Below are 14,892 nucleotides of genomic sequence, written 5' to 3'. Positions count from 1 at the left end.
CAAGCTTAGTACCCCCTATGACTAGTAAATAAAATTTAACATGTAAAGCTGCTCCTTTCATTGTGATGAAATGATAAAAACTATATTAATCATTTGAGTGTCATGAAAATTGTTAATAAAATGTCACCTGTCTTCAGTGTCTTTATGTGTAAGTAATGTATAAAGAAGGGGAACATGCTCTACCTGGTTAGTGTATGCTTCCTGCAGCTCCGGCCTCTCCAGCTCCCCCTGCAGGCTGTTTGGAGCAGTGACTGGCAGGACACCTGCAGAGCGAGCAGCTCGACTCACTGCGTCTGACAGGGAAAGGTGTGGTCCTTCACACTGTGTCATCTAAAGATAGAAACATACTGTCACCCTTCTCATGGACAACACTGAATGAATGTCAACATCCCTAAAGGCCCTGAAAACCTCAAATCTTCTTCCTATGAATGATTCCTACATGACCACACTAGTTTCTACCAAAATGACAACAGTTGTGGTTATTTCATCAATTTCAATTTCTTTGGGCTATATTCAACTCATTGTTTGAAGTAGACAGGAAAAATGTAATGTCAGGTACTTCAATGCACCAACTGAGATTTAGCAACATTTAAATCAAAATCTGATGACAGTTGTGGGTTGTTGGTTTATGTTGCCAATCAAATCTGATTAAATTATACCCACATAATCCTGGTGAAGCTGATTAGCTGAGTTTGTGCCTTATAAACTCTTATAAACTTAAAAATGTTTTTGCTCATTTAGTCATGACTATTTCCTGTCATAGAAAAATATGAGTCTTCAAGGGCTTTAAAGGGAACATTTCAGATTGTATGCATATTTGTCTTCTTACAGAACATGCTTCAGATGGGTATTAGTTTCATCTCTGTGTGTCCAGTACAGAGATAAGACCTAGATCTGTTCAGCCTAGTTTTGCACAAAGAGTGGAAGCAGGGAAAAACTACTAGCCTTGCTCCTCCTTCTAACAACTCGGTTCCATTTTTGCTTTTAAGCTATTGTCAACAATCAATCCATTTTTTTAGAACTGCAACAATTAGTCAATTGAAAAAAAGTTAATTGGTCAGTATTTCAATAGTCAATTGTTTATGTCCCTTTTCAAGCAAAAATGCCAAAAATTTGATGGTTTTAGGTTCTTACATGTGAGAATTTGTTGCCTTTTCTTGTCTTACATTGTAGCAAATAGAATATAATTGGGTTTTGGATGGTTGGTCAGGTGATATCAACTTGGGCTCTAGGAAATTATGATACATTTTTCACTATTGTTTGGTGTTTTATAGACCGTACAATGAATCAAGGAAATAGTCTGCAGATTAACAGATAATGAAAATAATCCTACTGAACTTTTTTCCGGATTAGGACAGAGCTCAAACCTGAAAAGCCCACTCTGAGGACAGGACTTTAGACAGAGTAAGGCAGGTAGTTTCCCCCTCTCTTGTGTTAATGAAACACTAAAATTACACTGCTCACTTTTCTCCTTTTGGCAGGCATCCCGTGCAGGTAGGCATCAGACAGCGGTGGCTGGGCTTTGATCTTCCTCTGAGACAACATGTCATGCCTGATGATAGGAACCCATTCCTGACAGAAACATTAATCCAGTCATAATCCAGCAAACTGATGGTCATTCTGATTGTTTATGCAACTGGTTAAAAACACATTGGGCCCCATGCAAGAACAACCTGAATGAACAGATTTGTTCTCAAGTGGGATGTACAAGTGACTTTAAGATTAATTGTGGCATACAACAATTATCTCGCACTAAGTTATGAGGTATGAAGGAACTTCTTAAGTTTAGAGCTGTTGTACGAGTCATCAACAGTCTGCCTTCCTTCAGAAGAAAAACACCCATTTGACCTGAAATCATCTGAATGAATTTGGAGTTTAAATACCAAACTAAAATAAAATTTAAAAAAAACTTAATATTCTGTTCATATCATCATCATGGCTGCCAGTTCACTGAGAGTTTTGTCTCTGTCCAGTTGTCTGTCATGTTGTGTTGCAGCTGACAGTGTAACATCACCTACTGTAAGCTGTAATATTCTCGGCTTTAATATCTCTGTGTCTGTCATGACCACTTCTCATATTAGTAATGAGCGCTTTGCTTTATAAAGACGTTTTTTGGCATCTAACTTCATGTCAAAACATTCCCTCTTTATTTCTGTAACAGTACAGTGCTGCTCTGATGGATTCATATTTTTTAATTAATGCTTATAAATGTGTTATGCGTTTATCTGCTGATTTCTGACAGCAGCACGTGAAGTTCTGTGTGAAATTCTTCTTTTTAGTCTTTGGGAACATTTTTATTAATGAAACTTGTCCACAACTGGAGTGGAACAGTTCATCTTGTATACGTATACTTATATATGTATACTTCCTCGTGAGGTGACAGTCATCAGGCTGAAACCAGAGATTTAAAACTTTGTGCAATTGAGACTTAAACTTGGAACACTCGTATGAGCAAACCTCAGAAAAAAATCAAGAGATTTAGGTGAAGAATATGAAAGGGAAATCTAACCCTAAAAAAACAAACAGATTCATTACAGGTGGAACAGCTGCTGCCCACGGCTCCACCTCAAGGGCCACCTCTTCCCGTCCTGACAGGGCCCCAGCAGGACGCTGAGTGTCCCCTGATGAGGGTGTGGTCTCTCCAGGAGACACTCCCCTCTCTCCACTGTCACCTGATGATGCCATGGCCTCCTCTGCTGTGGTGGCTGCAGCAGGAGACAAACCCTCATCCATCTGATAGACAGAGACAATGAGTGATCACATGAGCGTTTCAGTACTATCATTCTGATTTACATTTGTACTGCAGAGGATGAACGTTGGCTTTAAGTGAGGCTTGCACATGAACTGACAGGACTATCTCAAGATCAATCAACATATAAATAGGCCATGTCCTTATGAGCAAAGGGAGCTATCACTATGGCGATTTATATATTTTTCTTATTGTCAACAAATCTCATATACAGAGCCAAACCAACAATGAACTGATCTACTTTCAAGTATTGTGTGTGTATCAAAACACATGGACTAACAGATATTATATGGATACTCGATTAACCTGCACTGCAGCAGCACTTCAATCACCATTCATGCTGAGTAGACTGCTGATAACCCACCCAAGTAGTCTTCACAGCATAGGGCCCGCTAACCTTGCTGTTAATCATTGTCAGTGGTTCCATGGGCTTTAGGGCATTGACACCTATAAGCTCAATGTTGGCATTGATGGATGTCAAGTCAACATCCTCAAGATAAGGCCATTTTCTGATGTCCTCCTCTTTAGGAATGTTTTCTTTGGTAACTGTGATGGATCTGTGCATATAAACATCAGGCAGTTGCTCAAAGCAGCAACTTCCAATCCAGAAATTTGTAGCTATACACTGGTTTCTCTTGACCCATGGTTTTCAGCAATATGTTCAGCTTCTTTCCACTAGCATTTAGTTGATGCATCAATGCCTCTGTGCAGAATGTGGCTGTGCTTCCTCCATCAAGGAATGCATATGACTGCACAGTTTTGGTTTCCTTGTCCAATTTCACCTTCACTGGGACCATTGGAAGTGTATACTCTTTTGTGCCAGCCCCAGTGTGGCTATCAGCATTCAAGGAGACCAAAGCATTGTGCATGAATGCTTCTGTAAGTTATATTTAGCTATATGTTCTCTTTGATTTTCTTTTGTTTTAGAGACAAAAGAAAATCATGGCTGGATGACTTGTGGGAGATTTGACATGATGTGCTTTTTACAGGCCTTGGTCATGTGCCCCTTTTCCAGGCATCAAAAGCACAATCCATTGGCTTTCATTAATTCCACCTTTTCTTTGTTAGACTCCACACATTTCCATTGTGTGGTCCATGCCACAAAACATACAGGGCTTTTTAAATGCATTGCTTAATCTTTGTGTCTTTTGCTGTGTTTTCAGTTTGGCTTTATTGTCGACTGCCACTGGAATATTAATTTAAACAAAGATGGGATCAAGTACAGCACGAGTTTTCTTCTCAATGAAGTGAAGATCTTTAAACTTTCCTCATCTGCCCTGAGTTTCCTGAATGTCACAGATGATTGTTCTCCAGTTTTCGCGCAGCTTAAATGGTAACACAACTATCCTCAAGTTTGCTGCATTTTCCAGTTCATCCACAAAGTCAGTCTCAAACATGGTGTTGTGGCAGCTTTGGAGAAAAAGTGAGTATGATCTCAATGCAGCGCCATCTTCTGCCTTTATAGCTGACCAGTTTAATGCCTTATTCAGGAAAGCTGAAGTGATTTTCATCTCGTTTCCAAAATGCCACTCAAGTTGCTCCATTGCCTCGTTATATCCTTTGCTTGGTTCCATATGAAGACAGCTGTGTACAAGTTGTCTAGGTTGCCCCATTGTGTACTGCTCCAGATAGTAAAGCCTCTGTTGCATACCATCTGTTTTGCTTTCTATGCCTTGCTCAAATGCTCTGATGGAGAAATGAAAGCAGTGCATGTGCATTTGGGTAAATCTATGTCAGTACTACGATTCAACTACTACATGGAGACATAGACCATGTGTTCGCATAGAAGGCTTGTAGATGGCCCAACTTCAATGTGTCCTCCATGCCGTGAAAGTGAATACAGAATCACAGTAATCGACTCAAAATGACCCAGAGACATTGGAGTAGTCATTACTAGTGGTTTTATGTGGCCAGACACAGCTTGGTTCTGTTTTTAATGAATGCTGCTTACTCTTGCCAGATGCCTTCTAAGGATATTTGAGCCTTCTTTAGTACTGATGTTTTTTGTGTTTGATTATTTATGTTTGACTTCATATCTACTGAGCGTGTTTCAGATTGTCTCAATACTTTTGCTTTGGCTTCTGCTGCAGCAAATTCAGCTGCTAATGCAAGCTTTTTCTGCTTGGCCCTTAAATGGGCCTCCTCCATGTCCAAAGCATGCTTCTGATTCCAATGTTTGAAATTTGCACTCACAACAGCACGCTCATTTTCAGCCTCTAAGCAAGCAGCTGATACTCTGGTCGATCTCAAGCTCTTACTGCTGTGTGATGCCTGCTTGGACACTTGAGATATACTAGGGCCTGGCTCTGCCATTTCTTCATCATCATCCTCACCATCATCATCCTTGACATCTTCCTCATTCTCATCATCTTCACACATCCATTATTCTTCAGTGTTCAGGAATTCTCTGAAGTCAATTAACTTTGGCTCATACCAGTAAGCATGGTCGGCTTCTTTCTCCTCTGAATCTAACAGGGATTGCACAGTCACTTGCAGCTCCACAAAGTTAGACAACAATTCATTAACCAAGTTCTTTATCTTCATTTCTTTTAATCATATCAATTAATTAATTCTTTTTTCTTGTCAATGCACTGAGCTTTCCTCAGTGCATTTTAATCGCTTGCAACAATTTCCCTTCTTCCTCGATAGCTTGATCAGAAAAGATTTCCATTTTCCAATGCAAATATTCTTCTTAACTTTTTTTTTTTTTTTTTTTTTTACAAATGTTCTTATAACAAAAAAACAGTGAGCAGGGCCAGTTTCAAATGAGAGGTTCAGCAAACAAAAGCCAGAGTGCGAGCATGGCAACCTGGTTTTAACCCACATCACTACTTGCAAACATAGTCCATTTCCATAAAACAAAAGTGCATTATCCTTTTGCGTTGTAGTCTTGTCCAGTCCAGTATCAAAACAATTTTGACTTAATGTCCCGGCATCTGAGGGTAGTGAGGCCTTGAACGGGTAGCAGTCTGAGTCCATAGTGCTTTTCAAGATGCACTCCAAACGAAACTTGTTGAAACTTTGAATAATTTATTGCACTAAAAAAGGAGTTGTAGACAAAACTGTTCCATAATACCTATTTAACTCAAAAGATATCAAAAAAACAACTAAAAGTTATACTGAGTACCTGTAAAGTGGTCAAAATTGGCATTGAACCACAGCCTCAACCTGTCCTACACTGCTAGACTGACTCCTCCACAGCCATGACTATGTGAATATATGATTGTTATTCAGTCACCTGACCAAACAATTATGTCTCTTGGCCATAGGCAATCGAAGATAATTATATCAAATTATATTCAAAATTCTACATGTAATTAATATAGCAATTCTAACTCATATATATATGACAATTCATCAGCTACACAATTACATTTACTTTAAACTAAAAAATGGCTATAACAGGGTGACATGTTCCTTGGTTGCGAGAGTTACAGTTATTTGTTGACAGTAAGAAAAATATACAAAAATATTCAGCCTAATCTTTTAACCCTTCCTTGTAAGTAGTTATGTCAATCCAAGCTACATGTCCTTTAAAGTTTGGTTGTTTCCCCATTCTTTTCATTGGAGAAATAGGCTATAAAGCGTTATTTAATTGCCCTTGGTGCTTTAGCAAATGATTAACATTCTAGGTGTCCACTCTTGACCTCTTAAGCCAAACAGCTCAGTGGCAGGTTTGACTTGAGTAAAACATGAGTAAAATGTACTCTGAGTAAATGTTAAATCCCAGTATTGCTGTTAGTTTCACCACAAACTTGACAGATTTCAGTCATCAGTTGTGTTACTGTTATTCTTAACAATAATAACCAGACCCATATATGAAGCTAATTAAAGACAAAACACAGTTTTTGGTCTGGTACTGAAATGGTTACAATGATTCAGTATGCTTGCCAAAATTTTGACAATTTCCAACTACACTTGTTTTTTTAAGTGAAATAATTAAATGATTACAGATTCTAAAACCTCAAATCATCAATCACTGATATGCACCATAAATTAAAGATCTCTAATGCTGAAAATGAGGAATGCATCTCATGTTGAGAATATTGAGATACTAAAGCAGTTTTCTGTTCCAACTCTGAGCTTTATCTCTCATAATCTGTATGACAGACAGCTACTAATGTGAGCATAAACACAACACATAGGAGTATTCATGTAAAGCTAGACACAAGTGCTACATCAGTCAATTTATCAATAACACTCGACTGATCTAATCAACCTGAATAATGAATTGGTTCATTGAAATGATCCATAAATTGATCACATATGAAACTTTACAAATTGTAGCCTTCCTTTAACACATTCATGCTCATTCTAAGATGTACTCGGGTTTTACCATTATGTTGGCATGACATGAAAAAACTCACCTCCACATGCTGACTCTCTGATGGCTGTTCAATGTCAGCCTCCGTCCTCTGGTTCAACTCAGCCTGAAATAGCATCACTGCAACATTAATGTGGAGGTCTTCACTAAAAAACAACCTAAATATTCAAAGCTTGTTGTTAAAAGATACTGTATTTATGGTGCCTATTCACCACTCTTTGTAAGTTTTCATGTTTTTCTTTTATATTTGTGATTAATTTTGATCGCTTTGATCTGTTTTCACTTTGACATACAGTAAAGGGATCTTTTTCTGTTGATCACTGTCAAAAAAATCCACATTAAATCTATGGAAACATGGAAACTTCTAAGGCAGCTGAATACTTTTTTATAAGCAATTGAATTATCTACATCACTTTTGATACATTTTATCATAACTTGGTCATGTTAATCAAAATTAGATCCTCAGTTTCAAACAATATTTATGGTCATACCTCTTTCTGCTTCATATTGCAATAACTTGTGCACTCTTTTATATTTGTGCATAATATATTCTCTTGTAAATTAACAAGCTAACCTTCTTGTTGCCATCTTATAGAGAATCAATGACTAGTTTTGTACCAAGACTGGACTTACTTATTTATAAATAAAGTTTTATTTTCTGTCTCTAGTTCCAGCAGGTGCCAGGCCTGCTTAGTAACAGCAGAGGTTCTTACCTGTGCATAGATGACATAGTGCTGGATTTGGTCCTCAGTGACTGGGTTGTGTTCCAGTATAACACGTAGTCTCATAAACATCATACTGGTCAACCAGTTCACCAGACTAGGATTGACTTCTGCAGACATCCTCCTCTGCACACAGACACACACAAACACACAAACACACACACACACAAATTATATACTGTCTGGATATTTCTAATGATCAAATGTTTATAATGGTTCAAAACCTTTATCCATGACACCACAGTTACCACATGCGTACAACATGACTGTATGGTTATAAAAGATACTAAGTAAAGTATACTAACAATGCGGTGGTTGATGACTGAAGTCAGAGCTCTCTGCTCTCCTCTGAGACAGTACAGGTTGAGAGCCAGACACTCAAAAAGGCCCTGAGTGCACAGCAACAGCAAGCGGGGGCCAAATGTGTGATCTGCAGTAAGAAAAACACAAGACACAAAACTACTGACTTACACCTTGTCTTCTTATCAGTGTGGTCTCAAAACACAGCAGCAATATGGCTCCAAATGTGTACATGCTTATAGAATTCTCTTCGCCAGAGGTTACTAACCTTTTTGCAGTGCGGACTGTTTTGTATTGACTATTTTGTCTCAGACCAGCCAAGCACGGAAACTAAACACTGAACTTTATTTGGTCTGTGTTTAATTACTACATTTAAACTATAGACCTCTGTATTTCTCAGTGTCCTCACACAGTCATCATGTACTGTTGGTTGCTTAAAGGTAATGATGGACTGGGTACCTTCTCCATTCATGACCTACTTTAATTAGAAATCAGTATGTTGTTGGAGGCATGATAAGGAGTGACGAGGAAAAGGTAATTACTGCAAAAATTGCTGATAGTCTAGAATTATTGGGGCAGCTGTGGCTCACGAGGTAGAGCAGGTTGTCCACTAATTGGAAGATTGGCAGTTCAATCCCTAGCTCCTCCAGTCCACATGTCGAAGTGTCCTTGGCCAAGATACTGAACCCCAAGTTGCTCCAGATGGCTGTGCCATCTGTGTGTGAGTCTGTGTGAAAGATTAGACATCCTGATGAGCAGGTTGGCACCTTGCATGGCAGACTTTGCCATCAGTGTATGAATGTATGTGTGAATAGGTGAATGTTGACATGCAGTGTAAAGTGCTTTGACTGGTTGGAAGACTAGAAAGGCACAATATAAATGCAGTGCATTTACCATTTATAAAGTTGTATTATTGTTATTCAGCTTTTTTAGTAAATGTTCTGAGGCCAGTAGTGGTTGGGTATGAGTAAGACAATACTCTGACCATGAAAAATACAGCCCCTTTCAGAAATGGAATACTTCATCTATTTGTTAAAGTGATGGCTTTCTGTCATTCAGACCCAGGTGACTTTTACATTAATGTTCCTTACACCTTTATTCAGACATTCATGGAAATATGTATGTGATATTTGGCATAGAGAGAGCAGCGATAAGTTAAAAATGTTTTGTTCTTTCACTAACTTTAAAAACTTGATTTTGAAAAACTGCTGTTGAAGTCTTAATTAATGACATTGTGAGTGTGGTCATCAATTAAAAGACTTCAACAACAGTGAGGAACTCTCCCTCACTCCTCACAGTGATTCCACTGATACATTTTCATATCACTTTCATAATTTAAGGTTATTAGAGATCCAATTCTGCTGTCTGTTTTATAAAGTCATTGAATGACAAGATGCTATGTGTGACTCCGGTGTAATTCAGTTTAGCTAACATGCTGTTACAAGCATTTTGCTAGACATTTATTTATTTATACACGCAATTGGCAGGAATGAAAATGTAGGGAGAGAGTGCCACTCAGATTATTATCGTGGTTCTAAGGTTTTGATAGACTGATCTGATACAAGAAGAATGACCTCAACAACTTAGAATTGTTTTTTTCACATTGTTTCATAGTTTATTTAAAAAAAAAGAAAAAAGATAAAGACCAAAATAATCTTTATAACAGTAATGTTAGAAGGCGGAACAAGATGTGCATTTCTCTCTCAGTCCATACCTCAACTTCAAAAAGGTCAGAGCATGACACAAAAGCAGTATTTTATATTCCTCTTTGTGTACGGATTAAACAAACCAGATACAACTAGGGATGCCAAAGGTGAGGAAATTTTCCCACCAATTAATAAACAACACCGGTGTTACCAGTTACACCAGACATTTTACGCAAAAAGATATTCGTCAATGACACTCATCCATAGAGCGCTTACTTTGATCTTTAACATTAGATATTTAGTTTAGATCCTCCCCTTATTTAAGAGTTAGTGACGGCGGTCTTCAGGCTGCTGCCAGCGGGTACAGCTGGGCTGCACCACACACAGACAGGGATGAGCCAGACGACCACTGCTTAGAACCAGAACCAGAGCAACTCGCCTGCCATCCAGAGAGAGACACACCGAGAGCAGGCTGAGCAGGCAGAGGGTGGGAGAGTTGCTGCCGAAAGCAAGCACCGAGACCCGGGGAGACATGAGAGCAGTCGCTCGCAAACAGCTAGTGTTACATTTGTTTATAGCAGCAGAACGGAGAACAGACATCTCACTCTGCTACTTTTTGCTGCGACTCTGCTGCTGCTGGAGACGCTCCTGGAGCAGACACTGTCAGTTTATAATTGTAGCGTCCATCGTCCAACTAAGTATTAATAACACACTTGATACTTTACAAATTGGAGTTTTTTTATTTGATGAACGTGGGCGTGATACGCGAAAATGAAATAAATAGGTTTGTTTCTAAAGAAAAAAGCAAACTATGGTATGGGTGGTGGGCAAGTAATTTAATTGGTGTATATCCCAACACCGTGTAACACCGGTAACATCGACCGCCACGGCAAGCCTAGATACAACATGTTCATTAGTGAGCTTTAGAGGTGTTGGTAGCCTGACTCAAACTCTGTATTAACACACAGACATGAGGTAAGTGTGTTCCCCTAAATGTTGAACTATTCCTTTAAGTCAAAACTCACCAACTGGTGCAACAGTTCCTCACATCATGAGAGAAACTGTTGCATAAACTGTAACAACACATCCGATTGTTAACAATTTAATTGAAACATAATTCAGCCCTGCATATGAATACTGTTTCCTTCAGGCTCACCATGATTATTGAGCAGTTTATTTTGGCACTGGACATGAACTGTAACTGAACTTACCACTGCAGCGCAGGATATGTGAGGCCATCTGTGTGAACTGCTGTCTGAGGAAAGAAAGGTTGGTCTGAATGATGTCCACTCCCTCTCGCACCGTCACTGTGGCCTAGACACAACACACAACTCAGTTATGTCTATCACTGCCTATCTAAAACACTGTAGTACTCTGGGCAAGGGTTGTATGTGAGAGGGGCTGTTCTTACAAAGCTCTCAGCTATGTACTCCTCCAGACCATTGATGAGGTCCTCAGCTGCTGTCTGCACACACAACAAATCAAATCAAATCAAATCAACACATACCGTGAACAAGAGCATCAGACCTCAGACACTGATTTGTTAACACTCAACAACCATGTGATAATAGACAAGAAAATGTGCCCAGGACTAAACTGATACTTGTGCTTTGCTTTCTTGTGTCCTTACCATTGACATTGTAATTCTCAAAGATCCCTGAGAGAGCAGTTGTTAATCAGTTATGTGACTTTCTACATAACAATACTTTATTTGAGGATTTTTAGTCAGGATTTAGAGTGCATCATAGCACAATGACAGCACTGGTGAAAGTTACAAATGATCTCCTAACTGCATCAGTCAAAGGACTTGTCTCGTTAGACCTTAGTGCCGCATTTGACACAATTGACCATCACATCTTATTATAGAGGCCGGAACATTTAATTGGCATTAAAGGAACTGCATTAAGTTGGTTTACATCCTATTTATCAGATTGATTTCAGTTTATACATGTTAATGATGAATCCTCCATGCACGCAAAAGTTAGACACAGAGTTCCACAAGGTTCTGTGCTTGGACCAATACTATTCACCTTATATATGCTTCCTTTAGGTAATATTATTCACAAACACTCCATAAATTTTCATTGCTATGCAGATGATACTCATTATCAATGAAGCCAGATGAAACGAATCAGTTAAAGAAACTCAGAGCATGCCTTAAGGACATAAAGACCTGGATGACCTGCAATTTTCTGCTACTAAACTCAGACAAAACTGAAGTTATTGTGCTTGGCCCTAAGCACCTTAGAAACACATTATCTAATGATATAGCTACTCTAGATGGCATTACCCTAGCCTCCAGCTCCACTGTAAGGAATCTGGGAGTTATCTTTGATCAAGATATGTCCTTTAACTCCCACATAAAACATGAAAATTATAATATAACATAAAATTTTAAGGACTGCCTTTTTTCACTTACATAATATTGCAAAAATCAGGCACATCCTGTCCCAACAAGATGCAGAAAAAATAGTCCATGCATTTGTTACTTCTAGGCTGGATTATTGCAATTCCTTATTATCAGGCTGCCCTAACAAATTTCTAAAGACTATAGTATTTCTGGGCCCAGAATACTGCTGCACATGTACTGACAAAAACTAGAAAAAGACATCATCTTTCTCCCATTTTAGCTTCGCTGCATTGGCTTCTTATAAAATCCAGAATAGAATTTAAAATCCTTCTCCTCACCTACAGAGCTCATAGTACCCTATTATCCCACTAGAACACTGTGCTCCCAGAATGCAGGCTTACTTGTGGTTCCTACAGTCTCCAAAAGTATTTTTTGAGCTTTGCAACCATTTCAAGGTAGTTGAAATAAAATTCTATTCAAAATAAATTCTATGGATTCCTTGAAATTTTAGCTTCAGATAAACAAACTGATCAGTACAGGTTTTAAAGGGCAGAGTGTCAAGATAGCTTGAGCTGAAGTCATCTTTAAGGGGCATCAAAAGACTTTTGCACCAATTAAAAGAGAAACCTGATAGTTTGCCTTTTTTGATCATATGTAAGTGAGAGGGGAGAGATCCGCCCTAATAGAAATAGCCAAAGGCTCATGCGCTAAGTTGAAGAGCATTGGTGAAAGACAGCATCGCTATCAGCGATCAGCGAGTGGATTTACCATAATTAGTTCAGAGAGCAGATTTTGGACATGCATTAAGAATTTTCAGCAGACCTATGAATTTCTCACCAATTCCAAAGTGTTTAAGAACAGTAAACATATAATTCCATTCAACATGGTCGAAAGCTTGCTGAGCATCATAAGAGACGACAGCAGAGTTAGGTCTTTTAGCTGAGTACATTATATTTAACAGTCACCTAACATTTGAAAATGAATTGGTTGCCGACTGTGTTTACTGATAGCATTTTTGCTCCTCTTAACTCAGTTAATTAAAGGTATATTCCTCATTACCGTGGATAAATATCCACTGTATGTTTAAACTTGCTCTAGTTCTGTTCAAGCACTCTTAGCTCTCTCCTTCTTTTGCGACTTTTGCGCTAATCCCACAGTTGTTAGCCATTTTAGCTACTACTGAGAGCTATAGGAATACATGGATCAATAGAGTTATGACTCTTTGTCAGCCTGGCTAAAGTGCTGAAAAGGAACCTAGGGCTGTTTTTATGCTCCTCTATTAATGATGAGTAATAGGTAAAATGGTAAATGGACTGTACTTGTATAGCGCCTTTCTAGTCTTCCAACCACTCAAAGCGCTTTTTACACTACGAATCACATTCACCCATTCACACACATTCATACGCTGAATGGGTACAGGGGCTACCATGCAAGGTCCCAACCTGCCCATCAGAGGAAGCTAAGCATTCACACACATTCATACACTGATGGCACAGCCATCAGGAGCAATTTTGGGGTTAAGTATCTTGCCCAAGGACACATCGGCATGTGGACTGGAGGAGCCGGGAATCGAACCGCCGATCTTCCGATTAGTGGACGACCCGCTCTACCTCCTGAGCCACAGCCGCCCCATAGGCAGCTCTGGCATTACATTACATTACTAAGAGAGATTCTTCTAGTTTGGTGGAATGCCATATCCTTTCAAATTTTCGTGGTTTGCTTTAATTTGCAGATTTTAGAGTTATACCATGGAGCTAACCTCTTATGATTTATTATCTTCCTTTTTAAAGGGGCAATGAATCAAGTGTTATTCGCAATGATCCTGCGCCACTATCAACAAGATGATTGATTTGGGAGGGACTAACATTAGCATAAGAGTCCTCTGTAGTATTGAAACATGGCACTGAATTCAATACTGATGGAATTGCTTCCTTATATTTAGCTACAGCGCTATCAGATAGACATCTAGTGAAGACATTTTTGTCTAATGGCGTGTAGTCTAGTAATAGGAATTAAAAAATTATGAAGTAATTGTCTGATAAAATAGGATTTTGTGGAAAAACTATTAAATGTTCAATTTCGATGCCATAAGTCAGAACAAGGTGGGGGGTGTGGTTAAGACAGTGAGTGGGTTTATTTACACTCGCACAGAAGCCAATTGAGTCTAATAATGAGATAAACGCAGTGCTAAGGCCACCAATATCAACGTCCACATGAATATTAGAGTCACCTACTATAATTACTTTATCTGTACTAAGAACTAATTTTGATAAAAACTCTGGCTCTTGAGGACGGTACACTATAACAAATAGAATTGGCTGTAAAGTTTTCCAGGTTGGGTCAGAGAGACTAATAACAAGGTTTTCAAATGAGTTATAATTAAATTTAGGTCTAGGGTTGATAATTAGGCTTGAGTTGAAGATGGCTGCAACTCCACCTCCTCGGCCTGTGTCTCAAGGAATATGAGTATTAATATGACTGGGGGGAGTGGATTCATTATTTAGGCTAACATATTCTTCATGACAAAGCCAGGTTTCAGAAGACAAAATAAATCATAATCTGAGATTAGATCGTTTACTAATATGGCTTTAGATGATAGTGATCTAATGTTTAAGAGTCCACATTTAATTCTCCTACTATGTGGTACTATTGCAGTGTTGAGGTAAATTTTTATTACATTTTTATGAATGAATCCTCTTCTGTTTACTTTAGATTTAATTGATTTAAGTGGTCGGGGGACAGACACAGTCTCTATGTGGTTTTGAGTGGGTAACTGCTCTAATGGAAGCGCAGAGAAGTGC

General features: G+C 38.7%; 1 protein-coding gene across 1 annotated transcript in view; it reads right to left on the bottom strand.

The window, feature by feature from the left end:
* Positions 1 to 14,892, bottom strand: part of bag6l (BCL2 associated athanogene 6, like) — a 40,674-nt gene that overhangs the window by 3,238 nt on the left and 22,544 nt on the right. The window contains exons 17-24 of the mRNA XM_042434777.1: positions 11,153 to 11,206; positions 10,953 to 11,055; positions 8,101 to 8,225; positions 7,787 to 7,921; positions 7,117 to 7,179; positions 2,536 to 2,733; positions 1,465 to 1,572; positions 184 to 330 (exon numbers count right to left, since the gene is read on the bottom strand). Coding sequence (XP_042290711.1) covers positions 184 to 330; positions 1,465 to 1,572; positions 2,536 to 2,733; positions 7,117 to 7,179; positions 7,787 to 7,921; positions 8,101 to 8,225; positions 10,953 to 11,055; positions 11,153 to 11,206 — 933 coding nt within the window. The remainder of the gene's footprint in view (positions 1 to 183; positions 331 to 1,464; positions 1,573 to 2,535; positions 2,734 to 7,116; positions 7,180 to 7,786; positions 7,922 to 8,100; positions 8,226 to 10,952; positions 11,056 to 11,152; positions 11,207 to 14,892) is intronic.

This window comes from Thunnus maccoyii, chromosome 15, assembly GCF_910596095.1.
Source record: "Thunnus maccoyii chromosome 15, fThuMac1.1, whole genome shotgun sequence".
Lineage (NCBI taxonomy): Eukaryota > Metazoa > Chordata > Actinopteri > Scombriformes > Scombridae > Thunnus > Thunnus maccoyii.
This window is presented reverse-complemented; position numbering and strand designations above follow the sequence as displayed.